We start from the raw sequence: 27,620 nt of genomic DNA, 5'->3' as shown, positions 1-27,620 counted from the left end.
AATAAGGAATGCTTATTTAAAAAATTTGAAGACGAAAAATTATAGATTTTCTTACAAAATGACTGATAGCAAAAAAACTATTCCAAATTTTTGAAAAAGAAGAAAAATACTTCTTCATTATGTCAAAACACAATTATGTGCCGAGTTTCGTGCCTGGGCGAGGCTTCTGGGGCGATATATTGTGATTACAGACACACACCTAGCGGCGTTTATTATTATGTATAGATGATCAAGATATTTACTAAGCTATCTATTAACATAGGATGATATTGTAACATGTATAATTTAATAAAATAATTTTAGTTCTGGCTATTCTAATGCCGGCAAGGAATGAAGTTAATAAAATATATTTTTGGGATAGCACATGAAATGTTCTTCAACAAAACTCTTCAGTCAAAAATATCTTTAAAATTAAAAGTGTAAAATATGTGCACAAAAATGGCTTTATATCCTTCAGTATTCCATGCGAGATAATTTCAATATTTCCCTGCGAGCCTTTAAGAATTATTTGTAAGCAGTTAATCTCTGAAAGTTTTTCATTATGATGTATGATAAAGATATTTATAAGACTATTTATTAACATAGGATGATATTGTAACATGTATCATTTAATGAAATAATTTTAGTTACGGGATTTAAAGGCAAGCAAGGAATGAAGTTAATAAAATGTATTTTCGGGATAGCACATAAAAAGTTTTTTAAACTTAACTCTTCAGTTAAAAACATCTAAAAAAATAAAAGTTTAAGAAATGACCTTATACCTACCTTTCAGTATTTCCATGCGAGATAAATTCAAAATTTCCATGCGATCCTTTAACTATTATTTGTAAAGAGTTAAACTCTGAAAATATTCCTCGTGGTTTTTTATGATGTATAATAAAAATAATTCTTAACATAGGATGAAGTAAAGAACATGTTTCGTTCAATAAAATAATTTTAGTTATGGGATTCAAAGTATGATGTAAATAAAATGTATTTTTGGGATAGCACTCAAAATATTCTTCAACTAAGTACTTCATTTTAGATAGTCATAAAAATAAAGTTTAAAAAGTATCTATAAAAATAGCCGAACAACCTTCAACATTTTTACGTGAGATAATAACGTTAATATTTCTATGACAGTCGCAGTTATCTTTTACTTCGGTAAACTTATTAGCAGACCAAATGGATAATTCAATAAAATAATTTCAGTTATAGAATTTAAAGGCAATTAAAGTATGAAGTAAATAAAATGTATTTTCCAGATAGCCCATAAAATGTTTTTGATTTCTGTCCTTTATTTAAGAAAATCATGAAAATTAAAGTTTAAAAAATATCCAGAAAAAAATAGCCTTATGTCCTTCAACATCTCCGCGTGAGATATTATCTCTCACATTTCTATGACAGTCATTTATCTTTCACGTTGGCAAACTTGTTAACAGACCAAATAAAATTCAAGCTCAGAAAAGACTCATGGTTCCTTTCTGATGGGAAAGAAAGCTTCATTACTGGAATATTTATTGACACAGGATGGAGTATATGGGGTAAATAAAATGTGGTAGTCTATAAAATAAGTTCAGCACGGAAGCCAAAAGTAAGGAGTTGTTGGTATTATTTCTCCCCGGGGGATAATTTAGATCGTTTCGATCTGATAAGCAATGAGAACACTTTGCAATTATGTTTATGGCATTTTGCCATTAATACCAAGAAAGTTCAAGGATAATGAATCTATTGAAACGAAAGGAATACTCAGATTGTGGATTTAAACAATTCCTTTGTGGAAAATATAAATTGAATTATGAAGTAATAATTGGTAATAAAATTCTTTAACAAAGTTTTCATTCTTTTAAAATGAAATATTTTTTTTAACCCTGGGTAGTTTTATGAAACAAAAACATAAAAAATAATTTAAAATTGAAGCACAAATTGTCTATCTTTAGTATGTAATACAATGTTTTCATTCTTTTTTTGAATTAGAGTTTTTTTAATATTTATTATGAATTACTTATATTTAGTTAAGAAATCATATAGTATGTGTTTAATTTTTAAAAAAAAATAATACTAATTTAACAACAGTAATATTTAAATGCAAGAAAATGTTTTTCAACTGTAAAGAATACTCAAGGATAAGGTTCAAGGATGATAAATTTATTGAAACGAAAGGAATATCCAGATTATGGATTTAAACAATTCCTTTGTGAAAAAATATAAATTGAACTATGAAGTAATTATTGGTAATTGAATTCCTTAACGAATATATTTCCTTTTTTTGAAATGAGGTGTGTTTTTTCTCTAGGTATTTTTATGAAACTATAAAATAGCTTTAAATTGTAACAGTTGAAACAGTAATTGTTGTTCTTTAATATGTAATACAATATTTTGTTTTAGAATTTTTTTCTTTAATCTGAGTTACTTTTATTTATTTAAATCATATCATTTGCATTTGAATTCTTAACATAAATTATTACAGTTTTATTGAAATGCAGCAAAAGATGTTTCAACGATAAATATATCCTACTCTTGGTTTTTTTTCAAGAAGAATTTAATAGTGTAAATTAGAACAAATAAAAATTTCAGATTTTTTATATTTGAATGCCATAGGTAAATATTTATTGATAAACATAAAAAGAAACTGGTTGAATTGTGTTGAAGAAATGCAAAGAGTTTATAGAAACAATTTCCAGTTAAATACTTAAAAAAACTTACTACAATTGAAGTTATTTTTTTTTAATTATCAACAATTTTTTTTCAAATATTTTTATTCAGTACTTATGGATTAATATTTCATTTTGTTTCATATAAATTTAATGTTGAAAAAGCTGTAATTTATACAAAATGAGTTGGGCAGTTTTTCAATTTTAGTAGTAATTTAGATTAATGTTACCAGATTAGAATTAATCAATAAATATAATGGTTTTTATCTGTAAATTATTTATAAATCTCTTTTTTGACATTACTTTTATTCTATAATATTTTTTCGGTAAATATATTTATTTAATTTAGACTTATAAATATAAACATTTTTCATTTTTTGTAAAGCAAACGCTTAAAATTATATCTATTGTAAAGCATTTTAAATCTATTGTATTCTATTATAAATGTTTCTGTTCTTATGTCTATATATAAAGTCTTTGTCAACCTATTGTTATTCCTATTGTCTATATATTATTAGTCATATTGTCTATTTATCTATTATAACTTGTCAAATAGAATATTAGTTTACTGTGCAATATTTCACAGTCAAAATATTTGACAAACGTTGTACAATAATTAAACGGTAAATAAATTAAGTTTTCTTTTTAATAAGGAATGCTTATTTAAAAAATAAAATTTATACTAGACTGTGATCTGTTGATGTACGCAATTAAAATAACGAATAAAAAATAATTATTCAACTTTCTAAAACAATATCAATAATTAACATTTTGCACCATCACCAAGCAATTTCTTCAGCGTAAAATATATTACAACTTTTTATATCAATTAAAAATTAAATAAAAATAATTTAAAATAATTTTAGGAATGATGTTGCAATTGTAGCTGAGCAAAATCAAGAGTTTGAATTGTAACCCCAGGAAATTAAATGCGAAACCAACTATATACAGTGCGCAAAAAAAAGGACCACCCCTAATAACTTGATTTAATGATAGGATGAATGGTTCGAAGGGGTGACCACAAATATGCAAATTAATTAAAACAGATGATATTTTAAGTTGCGAAATCAGACATAAAAACGTACTTTCGCTGAATAAACATACCTTTTTTTCGATGGATTCGGATTTGTGACCTTCAAATTAAAGGGGGTAGTCGCGATCTGGAAAATATGGTTCCAATAGTTTGGTCAAGAAAGCTGTCCAAAGTTTTGACCCCTTAATGCTAATTTTACTTTTTGCGTACTTTGCTATATCTTGAAAAAATTAAATTGAAATTTTTGTTTGTATATATATATATAGAAAAACAAAATGAAATCTTTTAAATGAATTATTTTTATTATTGATGAATTATTGTTAATTGTTTTAAAAAACAAAACTGATTGCGAAGCAATAGTGGGTTTTAAGAGAAGTTTACTGTTTTTAAGAGAAGTACTGTTTTTAAGAGAAGTGAGCAGGGGCAGAACCCCCTCGTCTTACATTTAAATATTTTTGTTAAATTTTCTTTTGTACTAAATTTACTTAAAATGTACTTAAATAATTAATGACAAAAATTTAATAATTAAAAAATTGAAATCAATTATTTAAAAATAAAACTGTATCAAATTGGTAATAAAAATACTATATAAAACTAATCATAAATTAATTTTAGTATACCATTTATTTTTAGAAATCTCTTCTGTTATTTTAGGAGAGAGATGATAAATAATTTCTAAAATAAAGTTAAAATATGTTGAAAACGAACTCTTTATTGCATATGATTTTTAAAATGATATTAAAATATATTGAAAACGAACCCTTTGTTGTAAATGATTTCTAAGATAATGTTAAAATAAAATTTGAAATGAACTCTTTATTATATTTGTAATATTTCAAAGAATTGAAGCAGAAATGCTAAGCATTTTTACATATTTTTGATTTCTAAATCTTTAAAAAAAACTGGTATTTCGTTTTATTTTATGTTAATTTCCTTATGCTCGAACTCAAAAATGAATGCATTTTTCTGGGATATTATGTGAATCTCTTTTAAAATGGATAGCTTTTACGATTGTATGTTGTGGATGTTATGTATTAGATATTATTATCAAATAATTCTTTTTTAGTCTTATATAAACGCAGAAAGGTTGTTTTATTTTGCATTAAAATTCTATAGGCTCCAACTACAACAAATAGTGCATCTCTTCTTGGATATTATGTAGGCTATAGAGATCTGAGTGCCAATGACCCGTATGTCTACAAAACTGTAGATACATCAAAGCTACAACGTCTAAATGAAGCATTGATATCAAATTTAAGAAGAAACACCAAATACGCAATAACAGTACAAGGTTATAATAGTAAAGGTGCTGGCCCAGCAGCAAAAGAAGTTATTGTGCAAACGTTACAACATGGTATTTATCTCTTTATTTTTCCATATAATTGTGTCATTTCCTTTAATCTGCATATTTGTGTATAACATTATTTATGTATTGATTTACTTATATAATTTATGTACAGAAGGACGAAAAGTAACTAAGGCATTTACTTTAGAACATTCCACATCTAATTACTCACTCGGCAATCGAATTGCCAAGTGATCACACTTTTTACAGTAAAATCCAGTTTTACTGTAAAAGTTTACGGAAAGAAAAATCTGATATACCTTAACTCTTACAGTAATAATTATTGTAAAATCACTGTAATTAAATATTACTGTAAAAATTGCAATTGAAAATTTTACGATAAAAATAGATTTTGAGGTAAAATGAAAATTATGGAAGATGCACCCAGGATGGCAGTACTTTTTACCATAATGTGATCCGGAATTGTTTACGTTGTATACTAGAGTAGAATGTAAAGGGTGATTCGTCACTGTCTTTATACTCCAGTTTTATTCTGTATTCCTAATTGTGATGAGGTAAAACAGAAAACAAAATCTTCAAGAGGAACTAAGCGGAGAATATCTATTGGATAATCTGGCGAATGATGTAAACATCTCTTTGCTGTATGAAAAGTTGGAAAAAGTGTCCAGCATATTTTGAACTATGATTGCAAGGAATAATGTTTACGAGTACCACTATTAAAGTTAAATTTAATCAGAATTACAAAGGAATTGATTACGCTAATAAATTTAATCTTATCTATCTTAGAAGCCTATCTATCTTAAAAGCCTTATCTATCTTAGCCTATCTTGGAACGATTAGTAGCTCAATGCTTTTTTTTTTTTTTTTACAATTAAAAATTCCTTAAACCTCTTTATATATTAATTGATTATTTTAATTTATACCTTCTTAAGCATTTTAGAGATTATCATAAATATCGTTTTCATTGAAAACCTAATCACGCTCTCAAAATCTGATCAATTTTCACTTATCGATAAAATATAAGAATGGAATTGTTGAATTATAGAGTTTATTAAATACCAAGAAAATAATTTTATATGACGTAAAAAATTCTAAGGCATTCCATAATGATAAAATATTGTTAAAATTATTAACCTCTATGTTTATAGCCAACTTTCAATTGCTTAATTTTAATTTACAAAAAATATTTTAATTTACAAAAAATATCATCAACTATCTTCTTGACCTCCAATGTCAAAAAAAAAAAAAAAAAAAAAAAAAAAAAAAAAAAAAAANAAAAAAAAAAAAAAAAACATTGCAAATCCTAAATTATTTTCTTTTTTGTCTCCCTAACAAAAAATTTTTTTTTACGTTTTATTTTGCTGTTAATGGAAAGATTTTGTTGTTGATGTTGCAGCTAAATAAATTGTATTTTTTAATAATAATATAATAATGTATATGAAATATTGTAGTTCAAGAATTCTTCCCATATCCTTTTAAAGGAGCAGTTTTCAATTTTTGTTGAATTAGAAAATTAAACTCCTTTTTTTTTTATTTGTGTAAGGATTCAGTTTTCAACACTTTATTAGCATTAAGTTAAAAACAGACGTTAGTAAATTTGCTTTAGCACATTCATTTACCTAACACACTATCAAACATATGCCTGCAATTATAATTAAATTTATTCATATTTCATTGAAATTCTTTTTCTTTTTAATGGTATTTTATGTTCCCGTTCTCCCGTTCTTCAATTTTTAAAATTTTATTGAGTTCCGAATTTCTATGATAGATGGCAGCAGGGAATATGCATAAAATATTTATGTTGAACAGCCGTTAAAAAAATGAAAGCAACTTAGAATTTATGAGAGCTTAATAAATCTTGTTTTTGTGCGTCATCCATAAATGATATTTAACTATTTAATACTATTAATTGTAATTATATATTTTAATCATAAAAGATTGACAGAAAGTGACGCAAAACATTTTAAATTCATCATAAATATCATTTTAACGTATTTTTTATACGTTGCAGAATATTATTTTTAGAATCAAATTTTTTTTCAGTTATCCATAGGTGTATATAATAAGTGAATTTTTGTAATTATTTTAAATAAAAACATTTTAACATAATATTGATATAATTCACTTGTATGAAAATGCATAAAAAAATAAGAATAATACATTATTTAACATTTCTTTTTTTTTCGATAAAATTAAAGGATCTCGTCAGAACATTTTAATTTACGCTAACTAATTTAATTGCAACAAAACATTCAATTTCAAACTACTAAGTTTATATTCAATATTCCACCATGAATTAAAAATTTTCTCTCATTCATAATTTAATTCAACAATTCAAACAATTATGATAATATTTCGACCTGCTTGTACTTTGACTTGCTTCAACTCTTATAAGTTTATTGCAATTTCGTTTGCAAACACTGCTATTTTTCATAGATTTATTTTAGATTTAGTTACCAGTTTAAATTTTTTGATACACTGAATTTTATCACATCATCAAGCTTCAAGTTTGATCAAGTGAAATCACATCATTAAGAAGACACTGGGACGTTCAAAATGAGAAAAATTCTTTAAAAATCCATTATTTGGTTTTTGAGATATTAAAAAAAAAATTTACACCTTACTAAATAATAGGCAACAAACGGAGTTAGAATCAAGGTTTTTCTAACCGAGTTGATAGCGAATTTGAAAAGGTCCATATACATTAAAATATAGTTCCAGTTGACAAAGTAGCTTTTTCTCATAATGAAATTTCTCAATGTTCTCACAACTTCAAAAAGTTCTTTGCGCACCAGTTTTGTTTAATTGTTATTAAAAAAAATTATACACTCTTCCATGTATCTTGTTTAATTCTAAATGCATTTGACTAATTCAATATCTTAATTTATATTTTTAATAATTGAACAAACGTAATTGAAGCGCGTTTTTTGAAGGAATGTTTGGTGACAAAATGAAAATTTGATGCCTACTTACGTTATATTTTTATATGGTTACCAAAACCACTTAAATTTGTTTAAATGAATACAAATAGCATATTTAAATAAAAATTTAATTAAAAAAATTAAAATTCGTTTGCAAGGAACTTTTTAATTACCAACAACCAAAACCATACTTTTAACTGTAACAATAAAACAAATTATTATTTTTTTTATAAAACTTTGAAGATAGACTTCTATTATGGCTACCAATATTCTGTTGAAACTTGAAAATGATAGAATGAAAATTGCCCTTTTTCCCTTGAATAAAACTACCACGAGTTTGTTTACATGATTAAAGTCGTGGTATTTTTATTTGATTGATACTAATAGAATCTTTTACTTGCTTTTCAAGTCTGTATTATTGCAATTTTAAAACCATCTGAGGCTACTTCTGAGGTGACGGGGTTAACAACAATTGCAGTTTTCGAGTTAAGCAGCTTGAGTTAAACTTTTTCACGTTCAAGATACTTCGACAGATGTGTTTAAAAAGTTATATAAAAAATGCAAAATCTATCAATATTTTCGTTAAATAAGACTAGAATAAGATCCTGTGGCCGGTACAGCCTGGCTGGTAGGAAGTTGGACCCCTGACCAAGCTGTCGTGAGTTTGATTCCAGCCGGCCGAAGACTATATAATCATATAATCATGCATAATTTAAGTATATACTATGTAATAAATGACGACTGGTGCGCGTTAAATCTGCAGGGTCACAAAGTCTAATAACAAATCAATACCTCTGAAGATACTGAATAATAGTAGATTGATCGTTTTCTGGTTCAGGTCAAAATTATGATATGAGGATGAATGAATGCATATATATGAATGGGTCAGCCCTATAAGCGGTCTGTGACGTGTGTGTGTGTGACTGAAGTCGTATTCTTAGCCATACATGGAGCCTCTGTAAAACAAATTCTGTTGGTTTCACCAGGCAAGCTTGCTGATATTGGCAAGTGGCATTAGAAACAACAACATCAAGAATTAGATCCTATCCAGAGAAATCTCCAAATTTAAAGAAACGGTAAGTTTTTCGAGTGAAAAAATATATTTGGAATTAACTTAATAATCATCAGGATCTTTACTAATCAATCTTTAATTATAATGATCTCTTTTCATGCACATTTTGCAGATAATATATAATAAAGTATAATATGCCATTACTTCAAACCTTTCAAGAACATGTATAGTCAAATTAGATAAAAACTCAAGATGAATGCAAGCTTTAGAATGCTTAGTTTATTAATTTCAGAACTAAAGTCTTGTTATTTACTTATTTATTTTATTTTTTATAGATCCACCCAAACCTCCCTCTCTAAGAGTTGGCCAAAAATCCGAGTTTTCAATAGAGCTTCATTGGACAACTTCAGAAATGACTCCAGTTACAGGTAAGCTAAAAAAAATATATACAGAAAGTTCTTAGGAAGTGAAAACTAAGAAAAAGAAACAAATGAATTTTTAAAAAAAACTGAAAAATTAATAAAAAAATAATTGTAGCAAAGTATTACAGATCTAGAAAGTTAATTTTTTCTTATATGAATTGCAGGCCTTTAAAAAGTTTCCATACTTTGTCATATTTTATTCCGGGTGCTGTGATTCTGCGTAATCACTTCTAGCATAAGGACAGTGTTTTATATCAAATGATTCATTTCGATTCAAGTAACAAACGAATATGCAAATTTTCCTACTTTGGCCGAAAAAATTGAGCTGCCTTTTCTTTGCACATGGCCGATTCTAAAAAGAGCAATAGGTTTACGTACTGTTAACCAAAATCCATGTTTAATGAGAAATCTCTTCGTTTAAAATCACTTTTTTACAAAAAAGTTGAAATTCCTGAGGAAAAAATTGGAAGTTCATTAATTTTTTTGAGAAACTTGAACTTCTGCTTAATTGATTTTCGAAATTGTCAATCATTTTATTCTCCATTATTTATTTGCTTTACTGTGCACAGAATTGTTTTCTTTCGGAACTATTTCAAACTAAAAGTGATACAGGGAGAAATTGAAAAAAAAATTTCTAAATTTCATGAGTCAAAATCTAATCTAATCATAAAATTATTTAAGAGTACAATATTTAATAAAATTACGGAGTAACATCTTTCATTAAGAAAAGTGACTAAAATATAATGTGGCATTTTAATTAATTATTGAAAGAAAGTATTTTAGATTAAATTCAGTGGCAAAATCCTTTATTTCAAAATCACAGTCAACTGTTTTATTTTCCCTAAATCTGTAGCGTAACTATTTATAATAGTTAATTTAAGCGAGGAGTTTAGAAATAGTTCTTTAAAATAGTGGTTTATTGTGTTTTGAAACAGATGGCTCCATACTTAGCTAGTATTATTCCACTAATAAATTTGATACGCAAATCTTTCACTACGATGCTTGAATTTCAAGAATAAATAAAATTTACGGAAATACGAGACTTTATATGGCTTTAAAATGCAAAGTCTGCAGTCTTTGTATAACGGGTTACTAAATGCGGTGATAATAATTAAGGCATTTAATTTTAACTTTGGATATATTAATATGATAAAGATTATTAGAATGAAACTAGAATAAGATAATAAGAGTATGATGGTGTAAAAATCTAAAATTTTACGAATGACTCTATTTTCATCGCTATTTTTTTATCACTTAAAAGATTATTGAAGAAATCCAGACAGCTGTATTTATAAATATTTTAGATTGAAATTCTTACACCTAATGACAGTAACGAATAAAATAGGGTTCGAAAAATACCACGAATTCTAAATGCTGATTATATCAAACTCTTAGCGTGAGATTCAAATTCTCAGCTATTATGACATGTATGAAATATTATGTATGAAAATTGTGATATTCAAGCTTTTACAAAATTTATAACATTTAATTAAAAAGTGTAAACCGAATTTTTTCCTGTAAAACAAAAAAGGCAAAGCTTACTCCGTTTAGTCTGCAACAAGAATAAACACATGGTAAATTACTACAGGTGCTTAAATTTTATGCTCATGAGCAAAAAAATTTTAAAAAATTACGGATCAAATAACGGTAAAAAGGTGATCAAAATTAAATGTTCATGCAATTAAAATTTATTTTTATAAAGTTATCAAATTACCTACAGTATTCAAATTAAATTAAATGAACCATAAATGAAACACTGAAAAATTGATAGGAATATTTCAAACATTTATAAGTTTTCTTATAACAAAAGAAAAAAAAATAGAGCTTTTATGTGGCAAAATTCACATTTGTAATAATTAGCCTTTTGATGCACCTGTGCTGTAAAAAAATTCTGGGACAAACTACGGTGAAACGTACTGGCATTTAGGGTGCCGGTACTTTTTTCCCGTAAAATTCATTTTTGCCTTAACATGGTACGGAACAAAACTTCTGATACACCGTGATTTTTGCAATGACAAACTCAGTAAAATCACTGAATGACTCTAATTAAATAAATATTACTGTCGAAATTGTGGTATAATATTTTCCGGCAAAAATAGATTTTACGGCAGAATGGATTCTACCAATGATTCACCGAAACTGCCGTTACTTTATTCCGCACTTCTATCAGAAATTTGTTACAGTGTAAGTGTTCTGAAATCACCACCCTTAAACTAGATATTTTAACTAGTCTGTGAGGCACAAAATAATCATTATATTTCTTCCAAAAAAAGAAAACAAATCGTTATTAAAAATAGTGAATCCTTATAAAAGTTTCTTAAACTGAAGTCTAAGAATCTTTACATGTATCTAATACACTATATTTGTAACAGAATAAAAAGGTATTGCATTTGATTTATTTTTGTTACAATAATTAAGAAGAACCGATAAATGCCTGTCGGCAAATGGGTATAAATTTCAAGCTTATGTCCTCTCATTTCAGCTGTTCCCAAAAGGAATTCTAAGATTTCTAGGAAGGGTATCAGGGATACCTAGAAATAAGATTATTTGTTTTAACCAGTTACGATTTTCTATGTAATATTTAAGTGATTTATATAATTTTAATATCATTATCAGATGTCTGTTTACAAGAAATTTGGGCCCGTTAACGGACCTCTCACAAATTTGTTTATCTTCATTATTGTTTTGTTAATCGATTAAACCCTTCCCAGGGAGGGGGAAGAAAGACGGTTCGAGACAAACTAAGTTCCCCTAAGTTTAAATTCCAAATATAGTATTCTAAGAAAATATTTCTACTTTTACAAACATCGTGTGCACATTCAAATTAATATTAAATCATATTTTTTTGTAAATATGTAATTGATCAATTTATATTTATTGATAAAATTAATTAATGGAATATTATGTAAATAAAAATTAATTTCTTGCAATTTTTTAAATAAAATATTATAAAGAATTTATTAAATTTACTTACAAACAATATATTAGAATTGTTTAAGTTTACTTTCAAACAATATATTAGAATTGTTTAAGTTCACTTAATGCGTAACGAATTAAAAGTGATACATTACTAAGTTGTGTTATTTAAAGTATGTCCATTGAAATTATTAAAAATGGGAGTGATTTTGTTTCTATTATTTGTCCGAAATGAATATTCTGTGTTGAAAAGTATAGGCAAAATACCAAATATTTGCATGTTGCATCTCTAATTTAGTAGCAGCAATTGTTGAGCAGAATCTTGTATCTATTTACGATTTAAAAACTTCTTGGTTTCGATTTAAAAAGGTTTTTAGCAATTTTTGCAATAACAGGACCCTATTTGCACAAATTCACAAAAGCAGGACCCTGGTTAAGAGAATGTGATTTAGCGCTTATTTTATATTCACAAATTATGAATAGTTTTTCACAATTTTACAAAAACAGGACCTTACACAAAATGTCTGGACAGACCCATGATTATATAAAAGCAGGAGTGGATAAAATAATGTAAACATTTCGATACTAACACATTTTTTGATATTTCTCAAATAATATTTAGAAAATCAGTTTATAAATTTAGAATTGTTTAGATCGTGCTATTTTTCATACATATCAATGAAGTTTAAAGCTTTTTGAGATTTGGGGGTTTGACAATAAATTACAAACTTAGAAAAATATTTTAGAACAACCTATGCCAAAAATTTAGTAATAAATTTGTAACTTATGACTATTATTTTGCTTTATTGTATGAAATAATTGCACAAAATTTCATAATCTTAGTTCAAATATTTATGGAGATTTAGATATTTATATAAAAAAAGTTTTTTTTTTCATTTTTTCTTGCGTTTTTTGCTATAACTTACAAATAATATTTACTAAATTTAAACTTTTGGATCAATTTAAAATTGTTTATATAATTAGTGCCCTAAAATTTGAAAAAAATTGTTAAAGCTGCGCAAAATATGAGTAATTAAGGTAGTTTCTTTATACTGCTCATGCGAAAGAAAAATTTAAATTTTTTTTCTTATCTTTGTAGTGAATCGTATTTGGCTACCAATTAAAAAAATCCGATTTGAATATCTTATAAATTTAAAAAGCGATTTCAAGCAATTTTCTAAGAAGTTTTCTTACTTTTTTAAGAGAAAGCTAAGAATGATGAGGGGTTTTCCACAAATATCATTCTGCACTATTAAACAAGTTTTATCAAAAATGACACCGGAATTGTTGGTGATCAATCCCCATAAAAGTATCTTTTCTTTCGAATGTTTTATTTCCTAATACCATCTCACTTTGTTGATCAGACCATCATTTGAAGGGTATTATCTTTTGTTAATAAATATCTTTTGTTTAATAGTCAAAAATAATATTTGTGGAAAATCCCGTATCATTTTGAGCATTTTATAAAAAAAGAGAGAAAACCATTTAGAAAATTGCTTGAAACTTTTTAAATTTTAAGATATTGAAATTGGACTTCTTTTATTAGTTGAGAAATGATACTGCAATAAGATTTTTTTTTACATTTTTACCAAGCATTAGCGGTATAAAAGAATTACTTTCATTACTCATGTCTTGCGCAGTTTTTAAAATTTTTTTCTCAAACTTTAAAGCAATAATTTTGTAATTAATTGTAAATTGATACAAACGTTTTGTTTAACTTTAATGAATATTTTCAAAGTTATAAAAAAAAGCGTAAGACAAAAAATTTGTTTTATGAAAATGTCCAAATCTCCATATATATTTAAGCTAGGTTAACAAAAAAGTGTGCAATTATTGCATATAATTACCAAAATAATTGTAACAATTTACAAATTTGTAGCTATATTTTCTGGCAAAGGGTGCTTAAAAAATATTTTTTGCATTTGTAATTTTTGTAGATTCCTTAAACCTCAAAAAGCATTAAACTTAATTGATAAGTGTGATGATAATTGAAATTACACGATCGATAACTTTTAGATTTATAAACTGAATCTTTAAAAAAAATTTTTTTTGGAGAAATATCAAAGAAACTGTGATAGTGTTTAGTCCAGTAGTCCAGACCCTATATATATATATATATATACAACAAAATAAATACAAGAAAACACGAAGAAAGTTAAGAAAAACAATAAGTTTCATTTATTGCGCTTAAGATGCAAGTATAAAACAAAGGAAAATTATAGACATATGAAAAAAAAGGGGGGGGAATAATAATGAAAAAAATAATGACAAACAACTGATTTGACTTTCTTCGAACTTTTCAATTCTAATTTTCTTGATTTTTAACATTTAATTATGTTTCGCTTTTATTTCTACAAAAATTATAATTTAGCATCATTTTCTGACGTGAAATCTATTTTTTAAAAGAATTTTTGATAGCACGATGAAAATATTTTGATCTTCATATTAAATATTTTCTTAACGATAAATATATTTTCTTTGGTCAATATTTCTACAGTTGCTAAAAGACTTGACGCAAATATACAATTGCAAATGAAGTCGGGGTTTCCTTTAAAAGATGAGCGTTTATTTAGGTTTCTTTAGCTGAAGAAAAGTGGAAAACAAATTTCTCTAACTTGAGGATTCATTTCCTAATCCTAAGTCCCGTGTCCATTCTCTTTAATTCTATATCAGGTTATCAAAGTTGTAAGTGTTGTCATAAAATAATTTTAAGAATTAGAAAGCTTATCTGAAAGTTCGCGTTTAGAGAAAAACCTGGTAAACCGTAAATTTTAATTTTAGCATATAGAGCAAGCACAAGAAAGCTTATAAATCCAATACAATTGCTAAAATGGTTCAGATTTTTAATTTTTATTTCACATAGAATTAGACACGTATTAGGCACAGGTTTAAGAAACATTTCTCTATGTAATCATTTTTCATAAATCAAATTTAAAACAATAAATTTAAAAAAAATAAATAGACAATGAAATTTTTTGGATTATTGAATTTTAGAAAATTGGAATTTTTAATAACGAAATATTTTATGTTAATCTGTATTGTTTAAATAAAAACAAATTTAAGAATATAATAGAAGGTATAGTTTTTTCCAAAACTAAATTAATGAACAAATAAAAAGTTTTATTTTTAAATTTTTATTTCAAAAAATATTTATTAATTTTTATTCAAACTTTTCAAAATAAATTTGGAAGAAATATACTTCTATTTGATATCAATACTGATTTTATAAAATTAACCTTCCTGCTATACCAAACACTTTGAAAAGAAAATTTTAAAGGTTATTATTTTTTAAATGTTTTATCTAAATATCTAATTAGATATTATGTGAAGCACTTTCTTTATACGTTAAATAAGGGCTAGGAAATATTCAAAAGAATAAATATACTTTTAAAAATACTGTCACAAAAATTTCTCCCAATAACTTTCTAAATTTTTTACAAGCTTTAAAGATTTACTTATCAACATCATTTACGTTGATAAGGAAAGCTCAAAGGATAAATATGTATATAAATGCAAAATCTTTAAACCAACTGATAGCATTGAATATTTGAAAATGCCTTTCGCCATTTTAATAAAATTACTATCGCAACTGAAAGCTAAAAATTCATCGACTGCTGTTTTTGCAAAAAATATTTAGCCGTTCTAAATATTTTCTTCTCACATTTACCAGTAATTTCTAGCAATTATGCCCAACGCTTCCATCTCGCCATTTAAAGAAAAGTGAAGTAAATAAATAATGCCCTAATGCGTGCTTTCACGAAATCGTAAAGTTTATTCCATTTAAAATGATAAATAAAACTCAAAACATTTACGATTTCTAACTTTTCACGCACTTAGAAAGCATCTTCTAACCATTTATTCCATTTATATTTAATCTGTCACCAAAATGAAAAGTAGCTTTAAAAGTTGCAAGGCTTTGCAGGTAGAAATCTCTTTCGTTCACTTCACAACCTTAACGACTGTTAGGATATTTATGAATTACTCTTGGCGAAGTAATCAAGTTAATGGGATGAAACAGCCGCCAACACGTGAGAATGAAAAATTGTTTCAGTTTCAACATTTATCAGGCAGAATGTAAGGTATAAGAGCTAGTGCTGTTCAAAGCATATTTGTATACAAAATCTTTCCTCACGGATAATATAACTTGAAGGCTTTGGAAGAAACAAAGTTTTTAAATAATGAAAGTAGAATTATTTATTACCGGTTAAATTTGCTTTGATCTTATTAAAAGCACTTTTGTGGTTTGTTTTGAATCAGAGATTTTTTTTTTTTTTAGCGAAAGAGGAAAAAGTAATTTTTAATTAGTTAGCATCGAAAGAACTGACTAAAATATTTAAATAGAAATAAGTACACGAAGGAAAAAATATCTGGTAAAATTATCGTACTGTGAGGCAAATATTTTAAAAAAGCGTAATTCGGGTAGAAAAATATATATTTATTTCTGAATAAAAAAATACGGTATTTATATGGTAAAGGTTTCCGTTCATACGGTGAAATTCAATTTTTCAAAATTAGAGTTTTTATTACTACATATTTAGTAAAAATACGAAACTGAAAGTTAAATTTAAAACCGGATAAAGGGTTTTTATTCCAAGTCAGGAGTTAAGCTTTTTGATAATCTAAAAAAAATTATTAAAAAAACAATGTTTGATGAGAAGCAATCAGCTGGTGAGCAAAGCAAGTTCGATTTCTTGTTTCAATTTGTTCCAAATGTAAGATAAACTAACTATCTTTTACTCGCGCTTTATTCATATATGATGTAACTTAAGATACACCGAAGATACACATGAAGAATATATGCCTTATCATATATGATTCTGTTTTATACGAATTTTTTATATAATATACACTTTATTATATGCAAGTTCTATATTCCAAAATTATTAACATGCGAAGCATGATCCTGAAAAATCTTAATTTGTTTCATTCTGCCAAATGTAAGGTAAGTTAGCTAAATTTTAAAAAGAGATGCACATAATTATTTTCCCCTGAAAAAAAGCTAATTTTCACTAATTGTACGTCCCTGAAAGTTGTAGTTTTTATTGTTTTCAGCTTGATAGTAATTTTAAGCAAAATTGAACAAGTTTCAACCAAAGATATTTTAGTGTTAATTTTACCAAAATACTTCTCAAATCAACTTGGTAATAATTATCGTGCTCTTCGTCGTTCTCATGGAGTCATGAACACGATAAATCTTAGTTTTAATGATAGTTTTGACCAAATTTTTTTTCTCGGTGTAAATGACATAATATTTAACAATTAATAACCGCCAATGAATAGACAAGTAATTTTAAAATTAATAAATAGTCAATAAAATAATATATTTTATTTAATTGTAAATATAGTTATTCATTTATTTAAATGGTTTCAGTTGCGAAAAAAGTTAATTTAAATTAGTTCAAATACATAAAATAAATAGCATTATTAATTTGAATCTTCCTAAAACTTTACGAATTTCAACATTTAAATTATTTTGCATTAAATTAATAATTAGTTAAAAATTTCGTTATATATCCTAACCATTAGCATTAATCGACAGCTAAGGGTGAACCTTGGAATCCCCCAAAACATTTCAGTATATATTTGCAAAAACATTTTGCTCACTTATAATCATAAAGGGGAAAGTTTGACTTGTTTATTCCATGTCTTAATTCTGCAAATAAATTTTTCCAAAACAGCATTCTTAGTTAAATATGAGGTGTTGTGCAAAACCTTGATATATTGAATAAAAATCTTTTTTCAACACGTAGTTTTTGTGAATGATTTTACGATAGAGATCCGTTTTTTTTAGTTGAAGAAATACTTAAAAATCTAGACAAGTTAACATGATAAACTCATTTTTAAGATTAAAAACAAAGCATTAAAATATTGGAAACTGAAATGTAAAGAATTGCAACTTTAAAANTTGAATAAAAATCTTTTTTCAACACGTAGTTTTTGTGAATGATTTTATGATAGAGATCCGTTTTTTTTAGTTGAAGAAATACTTAAAAATCTAGACAAGTTAACATGATAAACTCATTTTTAAGATTAAAAACAAAGCATTAAAATATTGGAAACTGAAATGTAAAGAATTGCAACTTTAAAAATGAATATTTAAATATATGTAAATCACAAAATTGTTTAAAAAAGCATGTTATGTATAAAAATTTCGTTGTTATTTCTGTTTTAAATTATTTCTGATTAAAGAATACTTTATTTGCAACATATTTGATAGCAACAACATTATTTTGCAGATTCCGGTATTTTGAAACAACATGAGAATTTAAAAATGTCTTTATTACTTTAAGAAACCCCACATATGTTTCTTTCCTATACCCTCGATACCAACCACATAGTTTTATTTCCTTATTGTTCATATTTTTTTTTTCAAAATGAGAAAATTCATATTTGTAGTAACGCATGTTTTCTTTTAATAAGTCTTCCTTCGAAGCAGTGTGATACCATTTTCTTTAAAATAAAAGATGGAAAGCCATTCATAAATTATTTAAGAACCTTAAAATATTCAAATCCTCTTTTCTTCCTAAGTAAATAGTTATTCTATTTTTTTTTTACTTCCACATAAAAAGCAAGAATATATTTTAATAAAAAATGCTTTTTCAGCTCATTTTCAAGATTAAATTCTATGCCCTGATGTTGTTTTTTCTTCCATATTAAAGAAAAAGCACAGCGTTTTCAATCTTATTTTAATGTCTTTCCACCAATTAGGTATAATAAAAACCCTCTTTGGGAATGGGAAGGTTCTCAACAAAAGAATTCTTGAAATAGTCTTCTATTTAAACGAGTAATTTTTAATGCATGCAAGTTACAAAAAGGATTTCATTGCATAAAAAGCACTAAAATTTCACTATTCAGTTTGTTATGGTAGTATAAATTATCCTTAAATCTTTAAACACATCACCGTGTTCTTTCAATCCTTAGCTTTTAAGTATAATAAATAACACAATGTAAAAGGAAATAATTAGGAAAAATGAAATTTCTCTGAACTGGGATATATTTTAATGTATATTTGACTATTTGGCCTATAAATTATTTCGATATTTACCTATTAGACCTATTTCACTCAAGTTTTGCATTTTCTCAAAATACACGTTATTTTTTTAATTTTTGTATAAATGTAAAAGATGGAAAACCATTATGGTACCTTTACCTCAAAATGGTACCTTTAAATTTAAAATAATATATTTCAGTGATATATTGCATTCCATTGTTAAAAATTTCTTTCTAAAATTTCGATAAAATTACCGGCAGTAATCTGCCCATCCAGTTAACTGTGGAATTTACAGTAAATAAATATTTTTAATTTTACGGTTTTGAAACCGTTTAGCACTAGTATGGTTAAAAAACCAGGAATGCAAAGTTCAATGGTTTTTTAATCATTTACAACTAGCATGGTTTCAAAGCAGTAATAAAGAAATGTGACTGGATATTGGTGTTAGACTTTTCGCTAGGTAATGGGTATTAGAATTATGCATGAATGGAATTGCCGTATTCTAACAATCGAAGGTTATGAAATGGAGAGTTCAAAACTTTGATATCCTTAATGTGTTGAAGGGAATGGTGGAAATATTGTGGTGTCAACCCTGGGGCTCGAACTCCCGTTCTGACTGTCATGAGATTGAAAGATTAACTCCTTGGTTATACTATGTACCCAACTGCAAGGAACTAAATGGTCCTCTATATTTAGTAGAATAAAATTCAGGTTGTATAACCGTATTAGGTGAAAACATTTAATAAACTTTTTTCCTCACTGTTAATAGTTTGACTACCATCTTATTTATCAGGGTGCTTAGCGTTTTTAAAAAGTGCTTAAAGGTGCTTATTTTTTATTTACGTCTTTTAAAAGCGCTTAAAGGTGCTTATTTTATTCGGGGCTTATAAAAAGTGCTTAATTTTCTATCATTTATAGAGACATTTTTTCTTTTGCCGTGTCGATTGTCGTTCTAAATTATACAAAAAATGCATGATTTTCACAATTTTCTCCATTTTATATTCTTTCTTATAAATTAAGAACTTTAAACGATAGAAATAATAATTTTTGTTACTGCACAGATCCTAGTTATGATTTTTTTTAAAAGTAATTAAAATTATTTTTTGAGGGCTTAAAAAGTGCTTTAAATGTGCTTGTTTTTTTGTTCTAGCTATGCACCCTATGATTATTTGACAGCCGTGTTTGAATATACTAAAACAACAATTAAATTAATATTTAACCAGTTTTCTTAGAAATTTCTAACGGTGTATCTAGTTATTGTACTATATCTGCAATCTGCCAGATATATGTTTTTTTTGCATTTTGTCTATGATCCGTTATATATTCGAGTTATTGTAAATGAATCAATCTCGCAATCTTCAAATAAATCAATCAATTTGCTCTATCCCTATCTTACTAAAATATGTTTTTCTTACCTGATGAAGTTTGGTATAATGTATAACCTAATATTCGTAACTTTAAATCCAATTTTGCATATTCCCCGTTAACCTAATTAGCTGCAACCAACTAAGCAAATCAGCTTTATGTACCCCAAGGACAATCTGGCTTATTTTTTCCCCAATATTTACGAGCAAATCTCAATTTTCAAAAGCGTAAATTAACAAAATATACACACTCCAACGAAACAAAATCAGACTCATGGGTAACAACAGCTTCCTGTAGAAATTTCATTAATCAGGAGATTTATTGCTTGTCACATGCCTTGGCGTACGTTGCCTAGGTAACGAGAGTGGTTAATAAAGGATTGGGGGAGAAAGATTAGTAATAAATTGGTTGTAACGGCTGGGAAGCCGGTTATCTGTTTAACGCATGCATTTAATTTGTCGTTAACTGATATGAGTAAAACATTAATGCTAGAGGAAGCGAAAGGAAGTGACGGAAAACTTAAAAGAATCTTTAAATTCGTTTCAAGCAGTTCTAAATTAATTCTTAATGCAATGGAGAACAGTTGGAATAAGCAGCTTCCCAATATGCCGTTTCGTTTATTCTTTTGCGCTTTCAAGGAATGATATATTTATTTGAAAATTCTGTTTCCACGGTGCAATAAATAGGATCCCAACTTCGAATGTTTGTTCGGATGGCAATGCCGTTTTAACTAATAGCGTGTTTATGAAAACTTCACTTGCCGGCATTAAAGTTTAATAACGATTGGGATTCTAGAATCGGCTTATAGAATGACACTTCTTATTTAGATGCACGTGGAAATTCGTCAAAGAGAGGAGAATAGATAATCATTATTAATGTTTTGCTGGAACGTTAATAATGTTTAAGGAATATTTATGCAACTCACGGATTGAAATTGCCGTAATTATATATGGTTTAATTAATTTAAATCAACAGATAAATGCACTTAATACTTATATTTCGTAACATTATCTTAACTTGTTTAATATTTATGTAGGTATTACTGTGTTCATAGTAATTTAAAACTCATTTTAGTATTTAACGCCCCAGAAATAATATATTTTTTATGTAAGACTTTCTTTAGGAAATACACATACTTTTAAAGTTATCTAAGAAAATTTAATTTTATTGTAGAAGATATTCTATGTTTATTTTATTTTACTTATTTATCTTAAAAACGCGTGGCTCATTTTTCTTTGCCATACAGTGATTTAGACTACAGATTTTAGTTGCTATGAAGAAATTTAAAAACGCAATATTCTGTATTAGAAATGTGTTAAGTTTTAAGTTTAATTTGTTTTTTTGTGTTTAACTAGATATAATGTGTTTAACTTTAGAGTTATCAATTGGTAATTGTGTTCAGCAGATTTAAAAATATATTTTTAAGGCTTCTCCATATAAAATTTTAAACATTTTGAATTGAAGAATTTTTCAAAATCCTTTTAAAAGTAATGAATCCGGGATCTCACAAAATGCAATGGTTCACAAATAACAAGTTATGACTTGTAATTTTACCCACAAAAACTTGAAGTGCATATATCTACAAATTGTCATAATTTTTAGGCATGTTTTAAAAATTTAATTCATACATGTGTCGCATATTTTATCAAAGTTTTATTGCTAAATAATTAATTAGAAAAAAAAATTTGGAAAATCTTTCCTTTAAACTAAGTCTGCAAGGAATCTAAAAGTGAAAAAGGCTACTCAATTTACTCTCAAAATTCCTTTTGCTGAAATTCAATAAATTTTAAAAATTTGAATCCAAGACACAGAAAAAAAGTTTTAAATAAAAATGCCAGATAACTCTGAAAGCCATTTAAATAATTAGGTACAATTAAATGCTTGAGAGACCGATTTCGAATAATATTTTGAAATATGTATCGGTCATACGCCTTGTCTTTGATCATCATAGACCAATTAAAGGACCTAGTTGAAGAGCGTCAAGGGGCATTTTCAAAACATTTAATTTATTTTTTGGGTTTTAATAATGGATGGTTAGACTCATATAAAAACTCTTTATCTTGCGTTAAATCCTTAAACAACTGGTTTTCCAGAGAATTTTTATTTTTGTTTTAACTGCACCAACTGTTTTTATACATTCTAAATATAAATTGCTTAAATTCTATGACATGTTACTAAATGAATTTATTTTCACTAATTCTTTTTTTTTAAAATTTTGCTGCTTTTCAGATAAAATCCTGCAATTTTTTTCATTTCTTTAAATGCTTTTTTAAAGCAAAAAACGAGATATTTGATTTTAATAGATGTGTCGCGCAACTTTAACAACGTTAAATTTGTGTCATAATTTTGTATCAAAGTTAAATGGTTTGAAATAATATTTAAATCAAATAATAAATATTTTTTTAACAATTTTTTAAAAATATATTGTTTGTTTATCGGTTTTAGATAGTCCTAGACTAAGATATCTTTTTGAATCACGTATTGAAGTGGATGGCTATCATAGACGATATTTGAAGAGCTTATTCGAAAAAGTTTCAAGTGGCCATTTGAAAACACTCATTTATTTTATTTCATTAAAAATACTCGCTTTATTTTTTGTTGACAACACTTACGTTGTTTTTTTTTCTGAATAATTTTTAAAAATATCTGATTTTTTCAGAGATTTCATAAACTACTTAAACTGTTTTTTTTTTATTTATTTATTTTTTTTTATTATTTTTTTTTATAGATATACATTTTTTGAAGATACGTTTCTTAAATTACTAAAGTGTCATTTAACGAATCTGTTTTCCATTTATCTTCACAGATTTTTTTAAATATGAAGTCTTTTAAAATTCCCTCGAGAATTAAAAAAAAATTTTTTTTGAGCGAAAGACCTAATGTTGATAAACATATTATCCTTAAGAAATTACCTTGCAAGTCGACCTATTTTAGAAAATAAAGATGTCAAACCTATTTAAATAAAACAGATGTATAGTTTGCGGCAAAGAACCATTAAAAAAGCTTTCAATTGTATTCAGAACACTTAAACATCTCTTAAAGTTCTGAGTGATTAAAATTAATTGTTGGTACTCAAGAACTCCTAGATCCAGTTCTACTAAAAAAAAAAGACTTTCATCGAAAAAATAGTTAGAAATTTTATCAATAGATGACGTTGTTGATCTACGCGATCTTATGCGTATTGTTTACTACCTCGGTATGCACATAGAGCAAGCAGATGTGCTAATTCATGATACACGGAGAAAAAAAGAGAAAAAAAATGGTAAGATTACCGTGCTGTATGGGAATAACAAAAAGAAAAAAGATAGGAGCTGGTAAGGAAAAAAAAACATAATTTTGGTATTAAAAACTAAAATATACGGTATTTAAACACTTCGTTTGATAATTTTTTTCCACATATGTTGTTACAATTAATAATAAATTAATAATAGGAATAAATTCTGGTTATAACGGTTACTTTGGTGTTTTAGATAAGGCATTTTTGTTAATTGTATACTCGATTAACGTATAAGTTCGTTAACTAACGTTAATTGTATCAAGATGGTCTATTTAAAGTTAATATTGTGTCATAAATACTATCATATGGGCTTAAATAAGAGCTTGAAAAGAAATATGCAGGATTGATTTCACGGACACAAATCCAAGGCAGTAACTTCCACCCATATACCTGTTTACTATATTTATGGTTAAGAATTTATTGATATGGATTTTAAATACAAGATTTTTTTTTCATCATAAAAGTAAATACTAATAAAACATTAACAATAAGTGCTTTAAAAATGCTAGTACAAAAATAATAATACAAAATATTACACAGAGAACAAAACACAAAAAAAAATTACCGTACTGTATGGTCGTAACAGTTTTGATGAAAACAATAGATAAATCTGCCAAATTGAAATATTCGATATTTGAACCATTCATTTGGTAATTTTTCCACTCATATCGTAACGGTTTAATAGAAATTTTGTTTTTTTAAAATTAAAAGTTCCGATTACCGCGCATTTAGTTAAAAATACAAAACTGAAAAATAAATTTAACCGAATAAATGTTTTGTTATGCCATGCTCTGAAGTATCATGAATCATGACACAAATACCAAATTTTATTACATTTACCAAACTTTACCTCATAATATAAAACCATATTTAAATGTTAATTTTACAAACTTATTCCTAAAGCATTTCCTTAAAAAAACCGAGCTTTTTTGTGTTCTCATAGATCCGAGAACACGGTAAATTTTAACGTATTGTTATTATTATTTAGTAGATTTTATTATATTTTTTTCTCAGTGTATTATTTATATTTATAACTCTGAATATTATTCATATTCATATCTAACTATTCTGCCTAAAATTACAGCATTCTCTTACATTGTTAATTGTTAAAAAAAAAATCATTCCCTGTAGGAAATAAATAATTTCTAATTTAAATTATTTTAATTTTATTTTAATTTTATTTTGTGAAACAGAAATGACTTCTGAGTTAAAATCGGATTGTAAGCATATAAAATCTACCCTGATGAAAAACATTCACTAAGTAGAATAAATTAAATCACCTATAATAAGTGTGTATAGGGTTTACCAATGTAATAGCTGTCCACGTATATCTATAAGGTCTAATAGGTGTTTACCCATAGAGATGTCTAAGCTGATGTCTCTTCCACTGGAAATCCAGCAATAGTGAATCAGTGATAGCGGCCAATAGGATCGTTTCTATTGAGAAGAGGATACGTATCGTCCAATAGGAATAGTGCAAACAAATAGTTGTCATTCTCAACCACAAAATTACGACTATTGATGGATTTAGTCCGCTCAAAGATTTAGTTCAACCTCTTGCTGAGACATCCCTATTTTATGCAGATGAATTAAATTAAATTAACATGAGCATCTGACCTTTGAAGACAAAAAAAAAGCAGGAAAAGTAGTTTTGAACCAATAGAGCAAATATTGTTTACATGTTAATCAAATTAAAAAAAATAATAGAAGCAAATAAATATTTCAGACAACATTTCAACAACACGCTTTAGATGTTAGACTTTTTAAAACAACAACACAATGCATTATAACATATTGATTTTTTTTTGTTACTCAAAATATTTTTCGCTGAAATTTAATTATTTCTGTCTTCTGTAAATTTATTTCTCTCTTATATTTCAAATCTAAAGTAAACATCAAATATTTACGATACTTTCAATATTTTTTATGTCAAAATAAAAAAAATAAAGATAAATTTCTCCGGTATGATGTAATTCAAAACTAGCGATTTTTAAAATAAAATTGATTTTTACATTGATGAAAAAGTATAAATTAGTGAACGTTATATTGGTCTAAGTAATTATTTCTTCCTTTTTCAGAAATAAACGCTGACTTTTAAGGAATTTCAAAACAAAAATGCTTTAACATAATCTTCTTGGGTCTATGTTAGTTTATGCTATTAAATGGAATGCTTTATTAATTTGGCACAAAGTGTGACAACTAAAGTAGAACTAAAATCCTTTCTTATTTTAATTTAAACTAATTGTTTGTAAAGTACTGTTGTAAAATACTTTTTGTAAGATACTTACGGTTTGTAAAGTAAAGAAAACCAAAAGGAGGTTGAATTGTCCTGTTTCTTCCGTTTCATTCGGGATAATAGATATTTGCCATCATCACTTTTTAAAATTTGTTCAAAGTTTGTTAATATAGGACACTTTTAAATGAGAAAACTTATAAAAACAATGTAATTGTTATAACCACTAAGCCGAAACAATGTGGTGCAGTCTAAGGGCAAAATTAACAGACACTCAAACAACTTTTTCATTTGAAATAGTGGAACACGCTGCAAAGGCAGTGTTTATAGTTTTTGTAGTCAGCAGCGTCATCTTTTTACTTACTTTGTTACTATATTTTATTTCATAAGAAAAAACTTGTTTTTTAAGCAGTATCAAGAAAAACGTACATTTCTATCGTCTACTGTTTTTAAAGTAATTTTTCACATCGTTTCCATGTTTGGAAAAATCTGGTGTATTCCACATTCGGTTGGAAAATTATCTTACATAAAAATTAATTGTTTCGACATATCTTTTATTAATCCTTCCCTAAATACAAGAGCGTTATTAATAACTACAGATAATTATGTAGTAATTAACAAAAATAGTTATACGTAATTCATATTTGTACTACAATAAATATACATGTATAATCATAACTTTCATACAAATAATAATATTATACTCAAATCGCCCATTATCATTTAAATATCAATCAGTTTGTTTCACGTATAAAAATTATGTTTTCTTAACGATTTTCATTGATGAAATAGTCAAATCTGAGATTCTTTAAAATAAATCTCATGCATAGAATACCTTTATGTATTTAGTATATTTTGCATTAAGTATCACGCATTTCTGATGCATTATAGAACTCTTCTTCTTGCCTTCCCTATAGGATACGTGATACATTATAAAAATGATATGGGTGATACAGCAGATGAGTCTCACATTCCTCCACAACGCAACAATGCAATTGTGAAAAACTTAAAATGTGGAACAAAATATCATTTTACAATAACGGCATTCAATACAGCTGGTAGAGGAGAACCAAGTGAAGAGGTCATCGCGAAAACAAATGGTGGAGGTAGGTTTCATTTTCCTACTGTGCTATTACATTGTTATTTAAATGTTAATTAATATATTATAATATGAATTAATATTATTAATTTAATATTATTAATTTAATATTAATACAATTATAATTCATTCACATAAGATATGACGTTAATTCAGATATGACGTTAAAAAATGATGATTTTCTATACACCGAAGAGCCATTACATTATGACTACCCTGCTAATAACATGTAGGACCACCTTTAGCCCTCAAAACTGCTAGCACCCGTTGTGGCATTCATTCCACTAGGTGCTGATAGGTAGTCTGAGGTATCTGGTGCCAAGCGCTCACCAACTGGTCCTGCAATTCCCTCACAATGCGAGGGGGCAGCGTGGCAGCATAAATTTGGTTTTCCAAGTAGGACCACAAATTG

General features: G+C 26.5%; 1 protein-coding gene across 1 annotated transcript in view; it reads left to right on the top strand.

Annotated features, from left to right (window-relative positions):
• Positions 1–27,620, top strand: part of LOC107441526 (cell adhesion molecule Dscam1) — a 406,695-nt gene that overhangs the window by 275,333 nt on the left and 103,742 nt on the right. The window contains exons 17-19 of the mRNA XM_043043535.2: positions 4,783–5,020; positions 9,241–9,333; positions 27,027–27,215. Coding sequence (XP_042899469.2) covers positions 4,783–5,020; positions 9,241–9,333; positions 27,027–27,215 — 520 coding nt within the window. The remainder of the gene's footprint in view (positions 1–4,782; positions 5,021–9,240; positions 9,334–27,026; positions 27,216–27,620) is intronic.

This window comes from Parasteatoda tepidariorum, chromosome 8 (assembly GCF_043381705.1).
Source record: "Parasteatoda tepidariorum isolate YZ-2023 chromosome 8, CAS_Ptep_4.0, whole genome shotgun sequence".
Lineage (NCBI taxonomy): Eukaryota > Metazoa > Arthropoda > Arachnida > Araneae > Theridiidae > Parasteatoda > Parasteatoda tepidariorum.
The sequence above is the reverse complement of the archived record's forward strand: the minus strand, read 5'-3'. Positions and strand labels throughout refer to the sequence as shown.